Source organism: Oncorhynchus gorbuscha, unplaced genomic scaffold (assembly GCF_021184085.1).
Source record: "Oncorhynchus gorbuscha isolate QuinsamMale2020 ecotype Even-year unplaced genomic scaffold, OgorEven_v1.0 Un_scaffold_3006, whole genome shotgun sequence".
In the NCBI taxonomy this organism is placed as follows: Eukaryota; Metazoa; Chordata; class Actinopteri; order Salmoniformes; family Salmonidae; genus Oncorhynchus; species Oncorhynchus gorbuscha.
In genome coordinates this window covers 5,468-19,834 of record NW_025747368.1, presented here as the reverse complement: position 1 = coordinate 19,834, position 14,367 = coordinate 5,468, and the positions used below count along the sequence as shown (strand labels likewise).

General features: G+C 42.8%; 1 protein-coding gene across 3 annotated transcripts in view; it reads left to right on the top strand.

Moving 5' to 3' along the window:
- Positions 1-13,414, top strand: part of LOC124027217 (growth hormone-inducible transmembrane protein-like) — a 28,913-nt gene extending 15,499 nt beyond the window's left edge. For all 3 annotated transcript variants that reach the window (XM_046339682.1, XM_046339679.1, XM_046339681.1), the window contains 5 exons: positions 1,254-1,395; positions 2,080-2,188; positions 2,586-2,774; positions 5,315-5,486; positions 12,581-13,414. In XM_046339682.1, the coding sequence (XP_046195638.1) occupies positions 1,254-1,395; positions 2,080-2,188; positions 2,586-2,774; positions 5,315-5,486; positions 12,581-12,662 (694 nt within the window). In that variant the 3' untranslated portion in view covers positions 12,663-13,414. The remainder of the gene's footprint in view (positions 1-1,253; positions 1,396-2,079; positions 2,189-2,585; positions 2,775-5,314; positions 5,487-12,580) is intronic.
- The last annotated feature ends 953 nt before the right edge of the window (positions 13,415-14,367 follow it).

Sequence of the window (14,367 nt, the reverse complement as noted above, 5' to 3'; positions counted from 1 at the left end):
TGAAATTGGCGCGTTTTGTACAGTTGTAAAGTTTTGTACACTGTCTCAAACAAACATCCGGTGAAAATGCAGAGAGCCACGTCAAATTACAGAAATACTCATCATAAACATTGATGAAAGATACAAGTGTTAAACATACGAATACAGATAAACTTCTCCTTAATGCTACCTCTTTGTCAGATTTCAAAAAAGCTTTACGGCGAAAGCACACAACGCGATTTTATGTTAAGACAATAAATGTTCAATAATGTCCATCTTTATGTCCAAAAACCTCAGTTTTGTAGGTGCGTTTAGATCAGTAATCCAAAGGCACATTGCGCGCTCTCAACATCGAGACAAAGTTTTTTTTTAAATACAATAAAACTTGGTAGAAACATGTCAAACGATGTTTAAAATCAATCCTCAGGTTGTTTTTGTCATAAATAATCACTGATATTTCAACTGGACAAAAGCTTCGTCAATAGAAAAGGAGAAACAAGAAAGGCGCGCTCCCGATCACACGCTTGGCTCATGTCTGGAAATGTCCACTGTCCCCTCATTTTTCAGAGTAAAAGCCTGAAACAATGCCTAAAGACTGGCCACGTGTAGAAGAAGCCATAGAGATCGTGAACTGGGTCCTAAGTCTTTGTATGGTGGATAGGCTTTCAATGGAAAAACAGATTTTGAAAATAATAGTACTTCCTTAGTTTTTCACCTGCCATATCAGTTCTGTTATACTCAGACATTATTTTAACAGTTTTGGAAACGTTAGTGTTTTCTATATCCTAGCTTCTGGGCCTGAGTAGCAGGCAGTTTAATTTGGGCATGCTTTTCATCCAAAATTCCAAATGCTTCCCCCTACCCTAGTGAAGTTAAATCACCCGTTTGGCGAAGGAGGCTATGATTCAATGATAAATTAACAGGCACCGCATTGATTATATGCAACGCAGGACAAGCTAGATCAACTAGTAATGTAGTTAACTAGTGATTATGTTTAAGATTGATTGTTTTTTATAAGATACGTTTAATGCGAACTAGTACCTTACCTTGGCTCCTTGTTGCACTCACCTAACAGGTAGTCAGCCTGCCACGCAGTGTCCTCGTGGAGTGCAATGTAAACGGCCATGATCGGTGTCCAAAAACGCAGATTACCGATTGTTATGAAAACTAGAAATCAGACCTAATTAATCGGCCATTCGGATGAATCGGTCGACCTCTGATATCAACGTGCTGTCCTCTGTAAATGTTTATTTCCCCTGTGTCTCCTGCCCCAGGATCTGGCCCCAGTACGTGAAGGACAGGATCCACTCGACCTACATGTACTTTGCAGGCAGTGTGGGGATGACAGCTCTGTCGGCTGTAGCCGTCAGCAGGACCCCAGCCCTCATGGGAGTCATGATGAGAGGATCCTGGCTGGTAATTCACATTTTATTATTTCACCTGGATTTAACCAGTCAAGACAGCTTGTTTTTAAAAGGTAGATTCAGCTAAATGACTTTGTCATGAGCAGCACCACAGATATTGAGATGAGCGAGATGCAAGATCTGCCAAATGCATAGATTTAGCTTTACGCTGTTACAGCAGGGTAGCCAAGGGACCAGAACAGCAGGGTAGCCAAGGGACCAGAACAGCAGGGTAGCCAAGGGACCAAAACAGCAGGGTAGCCAGGAGACCCAAAACAGCAGGGTAGCCAGGAGACCCAAAACAGCAGGGTAGCCAGGAGACCCAAAACAGCAGGGTAGCCAGGAGACCCAAAACAGCAGGGTAGCCAGGAGACCCAAAACAGCAGGGTAGCCAGGAGACCCAAAACAGCAGGGTAGCCAGGAGACTCAAAACAGCAGGGTAGCCAGGAGACCCAAAACAGCAGGGTAGCCAGGAGACCCAAAACAGCAGGGTAGCCAGGAGACCCAAAACAGCAGGGTAGCCAGGAGACCCAAAACAGCAGGGTAGCCAGGAGACCCAAAACAGCAGGGTAGCCAAGGAACCAAAACCGGTGTTGATTTTCAAACCATTGTGTATGATTTCGAGACACTTTTCAATAGCCACTGTGGGTATTTTTTTTGTTCAAATAATACAGACATTTGTCATTTTTATCACCAGGCTATTGGAGCTACCTTTGCAGCCATGATTGGAGCAGGCATGCTGGTCAGATCTATCTCTTATGACCAGAGCCCAGGACCCAAACATCTAGCCTGGATGCTACATGCAGGTGTTGGACTGCCTCATTCACCTTCCCACTTTACCAAGCATTTGTCAATTGAAACGTCCCACTTGCTTGTTTTCGCCACTAGAGGGCAGTACTATAAAGGTTCAGAATACCCTCACTATGCAGCAGCAGTCGACTTGAATGGAACAGGGTTTTCTCGTACTTACCGACACCGGTTCTGTGCCTGTGAGAATGTTCTGAGAAGACTGTTAAATACCAGATCTGTTTTCTTTAAGTAGAATATCTTGTTATATATATAAAACCTCTTTATTTGGACCTCAGATGATAAATAGCTGTGTAGCTAAAATCTGGTGCTTTTTCATGTTTGATGTACGTACATGCTCCCTTTAAAAAAACACACCTAATAAATAAATCCATCCATTTGTCCCTGTGTTTCCAGGTGTGATGGGAGCGGTCATAGCCCCCATGACTCTGCTAGGTGGGCCCCTGATGATGAGGGCAGCCTGGTACACAGCGGGCATAGTGGGGGGTCTGTCCACCGTGGCCATGTGTGCCCCCAGTGAGAAGTTCCTCAACATGGGAGGACCCCTGGCGGTGGGCTTCGGAGTCGTCTTCGCCTCCTCCATCGGTTAGTATCTTTAGATCAATAACCCTGGCAGTGGGTTTCAGTGGTCTCTATTGGTTAGTATCTTTAGATCAATAACCCTGGCAGTGGGTTTCAGTGGTCTCTATTGGTTAGTATCTTTAGATCAATAACCCTGGCAGTGGGTTTCAGTGGTCTCTATTGGTTAGTATCTTTAGATCAATAACCCTGGCAGTGGGTTTCAGTGGTCTCTATTGGTTAGTATCTTTAGATCAATAACCCTGGCAGTGGGTTTCAGTGGTCTCTATTGGTTAGTATCTTTAGATCAATAACCCTGGCAGTGGGTTTCAGTGGTCTCTATTGGTTAGTATCTTTAGATCAATAACCCTGGCAGTGGGTTTCAGTGGTCTCTATTGGTTAGTATCTTTAGATCAATAACCCTGGCAGTGGGTTTCAGTGGTCTCTATTGGTTAGTATCTTTAGATCAATAACCCTGGCAGTGGGTTTCAGTGGTCTCTATTGGTTAGTATCTTTAGATCAATAACCCTGGCAGTGGGTTTCAGTGGTCTCTATTGGTTAGTATCTTTAGATCAATAACCCTGGCAGTGGGTTTGTGGTCTCTATTGGTTAGTATCTTTAGATCAATAACCCTGGCAGTGGGTTTCAGTGGTCTCTATTGGTTAGTATCTTTAGATCAATAACCCTGGCTGTGGGTTTGTGGTCTCTATCGGTTAGTATCTTTAGATCAATAACATGGTAGACAGACATCAATGAGAAACAACATGGTAGACGGACAACAACATGGTAGACAGACATCAATGAACAACAACATGGTAGACGGACAACAACATGGTAGACAGACATCAATGAACAACAACATGGTAGACAGACATCAATGAACAACAACATGGTAGACAGACATCAATAAACAACAACATGGTAGACAGACATCAATGAACAACAACATGGTAGACAGACAACAACATGGTAGACAGACATCAATGAACAACAACATGGTAGACAGACATCAATGAGAAACAACATGGTAGACGGACAACAACATGGTAGACAGACATCAATGAACAACAAAATGGTAGACAGACATCAATGAGAAACAACATGGTAGACGGACAACAACATGGTAGACAGACATCAATGAACAACAACATGGTAGACAGACATCAATGAACAACAACATGGTAGACAGACAACAACATGGTAGACAGACATCAATGAACAACAACATGGTAGACGGACATCAATGAACAACATGGTAGACGGACATCAATGAACAACATGGTAGACGGACATCAATGAACAACAACATGGTAGACGGACAACAACATGGTAGACGGACATCAATGAACAACAACATGGTAGACGGACATCAATGAACAACAACATGGTAGACGGACATCAATGAACAACAACATGGTAGACGGACATCAATGAACAACAACATGGTAGACGGACATCAATGAACAACAACATGGTAGACAGACATCAATGAACAACAACATGGTAGACAGACATCAATGAACAACAACATGGTAGACGGACAACAACATGGTAGATGGACATCAATGAACAACAACATGGTAGACGGACATCAATGAACAACAACATGGTAGACAGACAACAACATGGTAGACAGACATCAATGAACAACAACATGGTAGACGGACAACAACATGGTAGATGGACATCAATGAACAACAACATGGTAGACGGACAACAACATGGTAGATGGACATCAATGAACAACAACATGGTAGACAGACAACAACATGGTAGATGGACATCAATGAACAACAACATGGTAGACAGACAACAACATGGTAGACAGACATCAACATGGTAGACAGACATCAACATGGTAGACAGACATCAATGAACATCAACATGGTAGACAGACATCAACATGGTAGACAGAACAACATGGTAGACAGACATCAACATGGTAGACGGACATCAATGAACAACAACATGGTAGACGGACATCAATGAACAACAACATGGTAGACGGACATCAATGAACAACAACATGGTAGACGGACGTCAATGAACAACAACATGGTAGACGGACATCAATGAACAACATGGTAGACGGACGTCAATGAACAACAACATGGTAGACGGACATCAATGAACAACATGGTAGACGGACGTCAATGAACAACAACATGGTAGACGGACATCAATGAACAACATGGTAGACGGACATCAATGAACAACAACATGGTAGACGGACATCAATGAACAACAACATGGTAGACGGACATCAATGAACAACAACATGGTAGACAGACATCAACATGGTAGACGGACATCAATGAACAACAACATGGTAGACAGACATCGTTGAACTCCGTTGAACCGTAGCCTTTTGTTTCATCAATCCCAGTACATTGTTAGTGGAGTATTGAAGATACCAGTGTGCTGGAGTTTCTTCTTCTTTCAAACAGCATTATTTAGGATCTGGCTCTCTGGTGACAAACACCCTCGACACAATTTCCCCTCAGTTATTAATTGAGCTTGAGGACATGGTGTTAATGTAATGTCCTCTCCACTCTCTCTGTCCCCAGGCTCAATGTTCCTGCCCCCTACCTCAGCGATGGGAGCAGGCCTCTACTCCATTGCTATCTACGGAGGTCTGGTCCTCTTCAGCATGTTCCTGCTCTACGACACCCAGAAGGTCATCAAGAGGGCGGAGACGTACCCCATGTACGGGATGCAGAAATACGACCCCATCAACTCGTAAGTGACGTCTGCAGAGTAATCAGTCCTGCTGTCGGATTTCTGTTGCTTACTGTTTAAACAGACAGTCAACTAGTCCAGGTCTGTTCCTTACTGTTTAAACAGATAGTCAACTAGTCCAGTTCTGTTCCTTACTGTTTAAACAGATAGTCAACTAGTCCAGGTCTGATCCTTACTGTTTAAACAGATAGTCAACTAGTCCAGTTCTGTTCCTTACTGTTTAAACAGATAGTCAACTAGTCCAGTTCTGTTCCTTACTGTTTAAACAGATAGTCAACTAGTCCAGTTCTGTTCCTTACTGTTTAAACAGATAGTCAACTAGTCCAGTTCTGTTCCTTACTGTTTAAACAGATAGTCAACTAGTCTGTTCCTTACCGTTTAAACAGATAGTCAACTAGTCTGTTCCTTACCGTTTAAACAGATAGTCGACTAGTCCGTTCCTTACTGTTATTGTTTTATTTCTTTGTCCTGCTTTGATAAATATATATATATATATACTGAACAGAAATATAAACGCATCATGTAAAGTGTTGGTCCTTTGTTTCATGAGCTGAAATAGAAGAGCCCCAACATGTTCCATAAGTACAAAAAGCTTATTTCTCTAAAATGTTGTGTACAAATTTGTTTTCATCCCTGTTAGTGAGCATTTCTCCTTTTCCAACATAATCCATCCACCTGACAGGTGTGGCATATCAAGAACCTTGTGCTGGGGACAATAAAAAGCCACTCTAAAATGTGCAGTTTTGTCACACGACACAATGTCACAGATGTCTCAAGTTTTGAGTTTGCAATTAGCATAGTGACTGGAGTAATGTACATTCAAGCTTTTGCCAGATAATTGAATGTTATTTTCTCTGCCATAAGCCACCTCCAATGTCGTTGACAGTACGTCCAACCGGAGACCACGTGTAACCACGCCAGCCCAGGACCTCTACATCTGGCTTCTTCACCTGTGGGATCGTCTAAGACCAGCCACCCGGGCAGTTGATGAATCTGGGGGTTTGCACAACCAAAGAATTTCTGCACAAACTGTCAGAAACTATCTCAGGGAAGCTCATCTGTGTGCTCGTCTTCCTCACCAGGGTCTTGACCTGACTGCAGTTCGGCATCATAACTGACTTCAGAGTGCAAAATGCTCACTTCAGTGGCCACTGGTACGCTGGAGAAATGTGCTCTTCACAGATGAATCCCTGTTTCAACACCCGGGCAGATGGCAGGCAGCATGTATGGTGTCGAGTGGGTGAGCGGTTTGCTGATGCCAACGTTGTGAACAGAATGCCCCATGGTGGTTGTGTTATGTGTTGGCATAAGTTACGGACCAACCAACACAATTGCGTTTTATTGATGGCACATTGACATTGTCGTGCCATTCATCCGCCGCCATCACCTCATGTTTCAGCATGATAATGCATGGATCCATGTTACATCTGGACGCAATTCCTGGAAGCTGAAAATGCCCATTCTTCCATGGCCTGCATACTCACTAGACATGTCTACCATTGAGCATGTTTGGAATGCTCTGGATCGACGTGTACGACAGCTTGTTCCAGTTCCCGGCAATATCCAGGAACTTTGCACAGCCATTGAAGAGGAGTGGGACAACATTCCACAGCCCACAAATCAACAGCCTGATCAACTCTATGCGAAGGAGACTGCATGAGGCAAATGGCACACCAGATACTGACTGGTTTTATGATCCACGCACCTACCTTTTTTTTTTGTTAACTGTGACCTACAGATGCATATCCGTATTCCCAGTCATGTGAAATCCATAGATTAGGACCTAATGAATTCATTTCCATTGATGACTTTTCCTTATATGAACTGTAACTCAGTAAAATCTTTGAAATGATTCCATGTTGTGTTTTATATTTTTGTTCAGTGTAGAATACCACTATGATGCAGTATAATACTGTCAGTACCACTATGATGCAGTATAATACTGTCAGTACCATTATTATGCAGTATAATACTGTCAGTACCACTGTGATGCAGTATAATACCATTATGATGCAGTATAATACCATTATGATGCATTATAATACCATTATGATGCAGTATAATACCATTATGATGCAGTATAATACCATTATGATGCAGTATAATACCATTATGATGCAGTATAATACTGTCAGTACCACTGTGATGCAGTATAATACTGTCAGTACCACTGTGATGCAGTATAATACTGTCAGTACCACTGTGATGCAGTATAATACTGTCAGTACCACTGTGATGCAGTATAATACTACTATGATGCAGTATAATACTACTATGATGCAGTATAATACCATTATGATGCAGTATAATACCATTATGATGCAGTATAATACCATTATGATGCAGTATAATACCATTATGATGCAGTATAATACCATTATGATGCAGTATAATACTGTCAGTACCACTGTGATGCAGTATAATACTGTCAGTACCACTGTGATGCAGTATAATACTGTCAGTACCACTGTGATGCAGTATAATACTGTCAGTACCACTGTGATGCAGTATAATACTACTATGATGCAGTATAATACTGTCAGTACCACTGTGATGCAGTATAATACTGTCAGTACCACTGTGATGCAGTATAATACTGTCAGTACCACTGTGATGCAGTATAATACTGTCAGTACCACTGTGATGCAGTATAATACTACTATGATGCAGTATAATACTGTCAGTACCACTATGATGCAGTATAATACTGTCAGTACCACTGTGATGCAGTATAATACAGTCAGTACCACTGTGATGCAGTATAATACTGTCAGTACCACTGTGATGCAGTATAATACTGTCAGTACCACTATGATGCAGTATAATACTGTCAGTACCACTGTGATGCAGTATAATACAGTCAGTACCACTATGATGCAGTATAATACAGTCAGTACCACTATGATGCAGTATAATACTGTATAATACCACTGTGATGCAGTATAATACTGTCAGTACCACTGTGATGCAGTATAATACTGTCAGTACCACTGTGATGCAGTATAATACTGTCAGTACCACTGTGATGCAGTATAATACAGTCAGTACCACTGTGATGCAGTATAATACTGTCAGTACCACTGTGATGCAGTATAATACTGTCAGTACCACTGTGATGCAGTATAATACTGTCAGTACCACTGTGATGCAGTATAATACTGTCAGTACCACTGTGATGCAGTATAATACTGTATAATACCACTATGATGCAGTATAATACTGTATAATACCACTGTGATGCAGTATAATACTGTCAGTACCACTGTGATGCAGTATAATACTGTCAGTACCACTGTGATGCAGTATAATACTGTCAGTACCACTGTGATGCAGTATAATACAGTCAGTACCACTGTGATGCAGTATAATACTGTCAGTACCACTGTGATGCAGTATAATACTGTCAGTACCACTGTGATGCGGTATAATACTGTATAATACCACTGTGATGCGGTATAATACTGTATAATACCACTGTGATGCAGTATAATACTGTATAATACCACTGTGATGCAGTATAATACTGTCAGTACCACTGTGATGCAGTATAATACTGTATAATACCACTATGATGCAGTATAATACTGTATAATACCACTGTGATGCAGTATAATACTGTCAGTACCACTGTGATGCAGTATAATACTGGCAGTACCATTATGATGCAGTATAATACTGTCAGTACCACTGTGATGCAGTATAATACTGTCAGTACCACTGTGATGCAGTATAATACTGTCAGTACCACTGTGATGCAGTATAATACTGTCAGTACCACTGTGATGCAGTATAATACTGTATAATACCACTGTGATGCAGTATAATACTGTATAATACCACTATGATGCAGTATAATACTGTCAGTACCACTATGATGCAGTATAATACTGTCAGTACCATTGTGATGCAGTATAATACCATTATGATGCAGTATAATACTGTCAGTACCACTGTGATGCAGTATAATACTGTATAATACCACTATGATGCAGTATAATACTGTCAGTACCACTATGATGCAGTATAATACTGTCAGTACCACTATGATGCAGTATAATACTGTCAGTACCACTATGATGCAGTATAATACTGTCAGTACCACTATGATGCAGTATAATACTGTCAGTACCACTATGATGCAGTATAATACTGTCAGTACCACTGTGATGCAGTATAATACTGTCAGTACCACTGTGATGCAGTATAATACTGTATAATACCACTATGATGCAGTATAATACTGTCAGTACCACTATGATGCAGTATAATACTGTCAGTACCACTGTGATGCAGTATAATACTGTCAGTACCACTATGATGCAGTATAATACTGTCAGTACCACTATGATGCAGTATAATACTGTCAGTACCACTATGATGCAGTATAATACTGTCAGCACCACTGTGATGCAGTATAATACTGTCAGCACCACTGTGATGCAGTATAATACTGTCAGTACCACTGTGATGCGGTATAATACTGTCAGTACCACTGTGATGCGGTATAATACTGTCAGTACCACTATGATGCAGTATAATACTGTCAGCACCACTGTGATGCAGTATAATACTGTCAGTACCACTGTGATGCGGTATAATACTGTCGGTACCATTATGATGCGGTATAATACTGTCAGTACCACTGTGATGCGGTATAATACTGTCAGTACCACTGTGATGCGGTATAATACTGTCAGTACCACTGTGATGCGGTATAATACTGTCAGTACCACTGTGATGCAGTATAATACTACTATGATGCAGTATAATACCACTATGATGCAGTATAATACCACTGATGCCGTATAATACTGTCAGTACCATTATGATGCAGTATAATTACATTTACATTTAAGTCATTTAGCAGACGCTCTTATCCAGAGCGACTTACAAATTGGTGCATTCACCTTATGACATCCAGTGGAACAACCACTTTACAATAGTGCATCTAAATATTTTAAGGGGGGGGGGGTGAGAAGGATTACTTTATCCTATCCTAGGTATTCCTTAAAGAGGTGGGGTTTCAGGTGTCTCCGGAAGGTGGTGATTGACTCCGCTGTCCTGGCGTCGTGAGGGAGTTTGTTCCACCATTGGGGAGCCAGAGCAGCGAACAGTTTTGACTGGGCTGAGCGGGAACTGTACTTCCTCAGTGGTAGGGAGGCGAGCAGGCCAGAGGTGGATGAACGCAGTGCCCTTATTTGGGTGTAGGGCCTGATCAGAGCCTGGAGGTACTGAGGTGCCGTTCCCCTCACAGCTCCGTAGGCAAGCACCATGATCTTGTAGCGGATGCGAGCTTCAACTGGAAGCCAGTGGAGAGAGCGGAGGAGCGGGGTGACGTGAGAGAACTTGGGAAGGTTGAACACTAGACGGGCTGCGGCGTTCTGGATGAGTTGTAGGGGTTTAATGGCACAGGCAGGGAGCCCAGCCAACAGCGAGTTGCAGTAATCCAGACGGGAGATGACAAGTGCCTGGATTAGGACCTGCGCCGCTTCCTGTGTGAGGCAGGGTCGTACTCTGCGGATGTTGTAGAGCATGAACCTACAGGAACGGGCCACCGCCTTGATGTTAGTTGAGAACGACAGGGTGTTGTCCAGGATCACGCCAAGGTTCTTAGCGCTCTGGGAGGAGGACACAATGGAGTTGTCAACCGTGATGGCGAGATCATGGAACGGGCAGTCCTTCCCCGGGAGGAAGAGCAGCTCCGTCTTGCCGAAGTTCAACTTGAGGTGGTGATCCGTCATCCACACTGATATGTCTGCCAGACATGCAGAGATGCAATTCGCCACCTGGTCATCAGAAGTGGGAAAGGAGAAGATTAATTGTGTGTCGTCTGCATAGCAATGATAGGAGAGACCATGTGAGGTTATGACAGAGCCAAGTGACTTGGTGTATAGCGAGAATAGGAGAGGGCCTAGAACAGAGCCCTGGGGGACACCAGTGGTGAGAGCGCGTGGTGAGGAGACAGATTCTCGCCACGCCACCTGGTAGGAGCGACCTGTCAGGTAGGACGCAATCCAAGCGTGGGCCGCGCCGGAGATGCCCAACTCGGAGAGGGTGGAGAGGAGTATCTGATGGTTCACAGTATCGAAGGCAGCCGATAGGTCTAGAAGGATGAGAGCAGAGGAGAGAGAGTTAGCTTTAGCGGTGCGGAGCGCCTCCGTGATACAGAGAAGAGCAGTCTCAGTTGAATGACTAGTCTTGAAACCTGACTGATTTGGATCAAGAAGGTCATTCTGAGAGAGATAGCGGGAGAGCTGACCAAGGACGGCACGTTCAAGAGTTTTGGAGAGAAAAGAAAGAAGGGATACTGGTCTGTAGTTGTTGACATCGGAGGGATCGAGTGTAGGTTTTTTCAGAAGGGGTGCAACTCTCGCTCTCTTGAAGATGGAAGGGACGTAGCCAGCGGTCAGGGATAAGTTGATGAGCGAGGGGAGGTAAGGGAGAAGGTCTCCGGAAATGGTCTGGAGAAGAGAGGAGGGGATAGGGTCGAGCGGGCAGGTTGTTGGGCGGCCGGCCGTCACAAGACGCGAGATTTCATCTGGAGAGAGAGGGGAGAAAGAGGTCAGAGCACAGGGTAGGGCAGTGTGAGCAGAACCAGCGGTGTCGTTAGACTTAGCAAACGAGGATCGGATGTCGTCGACCTTCTTTTCAAAATGGTTGACGAAGTCATCTGCAGAGAGGGAGTGATGATAATACTGTCAGTACCACTATGATGCAGTATAATACCACTATGATGCAGTATAATACCACTATGATGCAGTATAATACCACTATGATGCAGTATAATACCACTATGATGCAGTATAATACTGTCGGTACCACTATGATGCAGTATAATACTGTCCTAATATACTAAATACATTATGATACAGTATATTATACTAAATACCATTGATACAGTATAATTCTGGCCTACTATACAGTAGAATACTGGCCTAGTGGTGTTTATCCTTTCTTGTATGGTGATATATGAAGCTGACGGTTGGTGCTCTGTGTTGTTATCCTGTCTTGTATAATGACGGTTGGTGCTCTGTGGTGTTATCCTGTCTTGTATAATGACGGTTGGTGCTCTGTGGTGTTATCCTGTCTTGTAGGTGCATGGGGATCTACATGGACACTCTGAACATCTTCATGAGGATGGTGATGATTCTGTCCGGAGGAAACAGAAAGAAATGAAGACGTTCCAGTCTGACTTTACATCTTCGTTAAGCCTTTCAACCTTCCACACAGTTGAACAACAACGATATGTTCTACTATTAGCACCAATACACCAGCTGTTACCCACTTTTTAGTTTGAAAACACATTTTCAACTGACACAATAAAAAATGTGTTGCTTTTGTGTGAAGAAGAGGATTGTAATTTCCTAGAGCATATTGACACTCATCCAAGTAAGGAAGACGTCTTGCTCTGTTCCATATTCACAATGTTAAAAATATGTTTTGTCTTGCTTCTGAGGGAGGCATATTTTTATTTAAAGTCAGGATTGTTCATGGGGATATCTGTCAACATCACAGATCGCCCCTCAGTCTCCTCCTCTTAATTGTTCCTTTATATTTTATATATATTTATTTTCACTTGAGGTGGGTGTTCCCATTCCTGACAAGCAAGACAAAGCTGGGCAAACATCATATTTATATCATCCCTCAACCTTGTACTTCTTCTAGCCTCCACACATACAATACGTGTGACTATGTGATTAACTCCTTGACAGAGACTGAACTTGGATGTGTTGTATCGGGCCGAGCCTTGGATGTATTGTATCGGGCCGAGCCTTGGATGTATTGTATCGGGCCGAGCCTTGGATGTATTGTATCGGGCCGAGCCTTGGATGGGTGGTGCTTTGACATGATGTTTCTGTTAGAATGAAAGTGATTGAATGTGATCAACGCTGTTCTGGTATCATTCAATAAAAGTGAAAGAGAATGCAGTTGGTGTATTTATGTTCAGCTATTTCATGAAAACAAATGGACATTTTGGGAGCATATTGATCAGTGTTATTCACTGAATAATTTGTGTGATCCCGTCGAGGCTCGTCTGGACTGTTTTCAGTAACATCTTGGGTCAGAAGAATCTCCATGAAGTAACAGTACGAGGAAAATATCACCTTTTATTCACCATTTATATGTACCAGGAGGAAAGCCCTTCTGGATAAAAATCACTGATAGGAGGAAAGCCCTTCTGGATAAAGATCACTGATAGGAGGAAAGCCCTTCTGGATGAAGATCACTGATTGGAGGAAAGCCCTTCTGGATAAAAATCACTGATAGGAGGAAAGCCCTTCTGGATAAAGATCACTGATTGGAGGAAAGCCCTTCTGGATAAAGATCACTGATTGGAGGAAAGCCCTTCTGGATGAAGATCACTGATAGGAGGAAAGCCCTTCTGGATAAAGATCACTGATTGGAGGAAAGCCCTTCTGGATAAAGATCACTGATAGGAGGAAAGCCCTTCTGGATAAAGATCACTGATTGGAGGAAAGCCCTTCTGGATAAAGATCACTGATTGGAGGAAAGCCCTTCTGGATAAAAATCACTGATAGGAGGAAAGCCCTTCTGGATAAAGATCACTGATTGGAGGAAAGCCCTTCTGGATAAAGATCACTGATTGGAGGAAAGCCCTTCTGGATGAAGATCACTGATAGGAGGAAAGCCCTTCTGGATAAAGATCACTGATTGGAGGAAAGCCCTTCTGGATAAAGATCACTGATAGGAGGAAAGCCCTTCTGGATAAAGATCACTGATTGGAGGAAAGCCCTTCTGGATAAAGATCACTGATTGGAGGAAAGCCCTTCTGGATGAAGATCACTGATTGGAGGAAAGCCCTTCTGGATAAAGATCACTGATAGGAGGAAAGCCCTTCTGGATGAAGATCACTGATTGG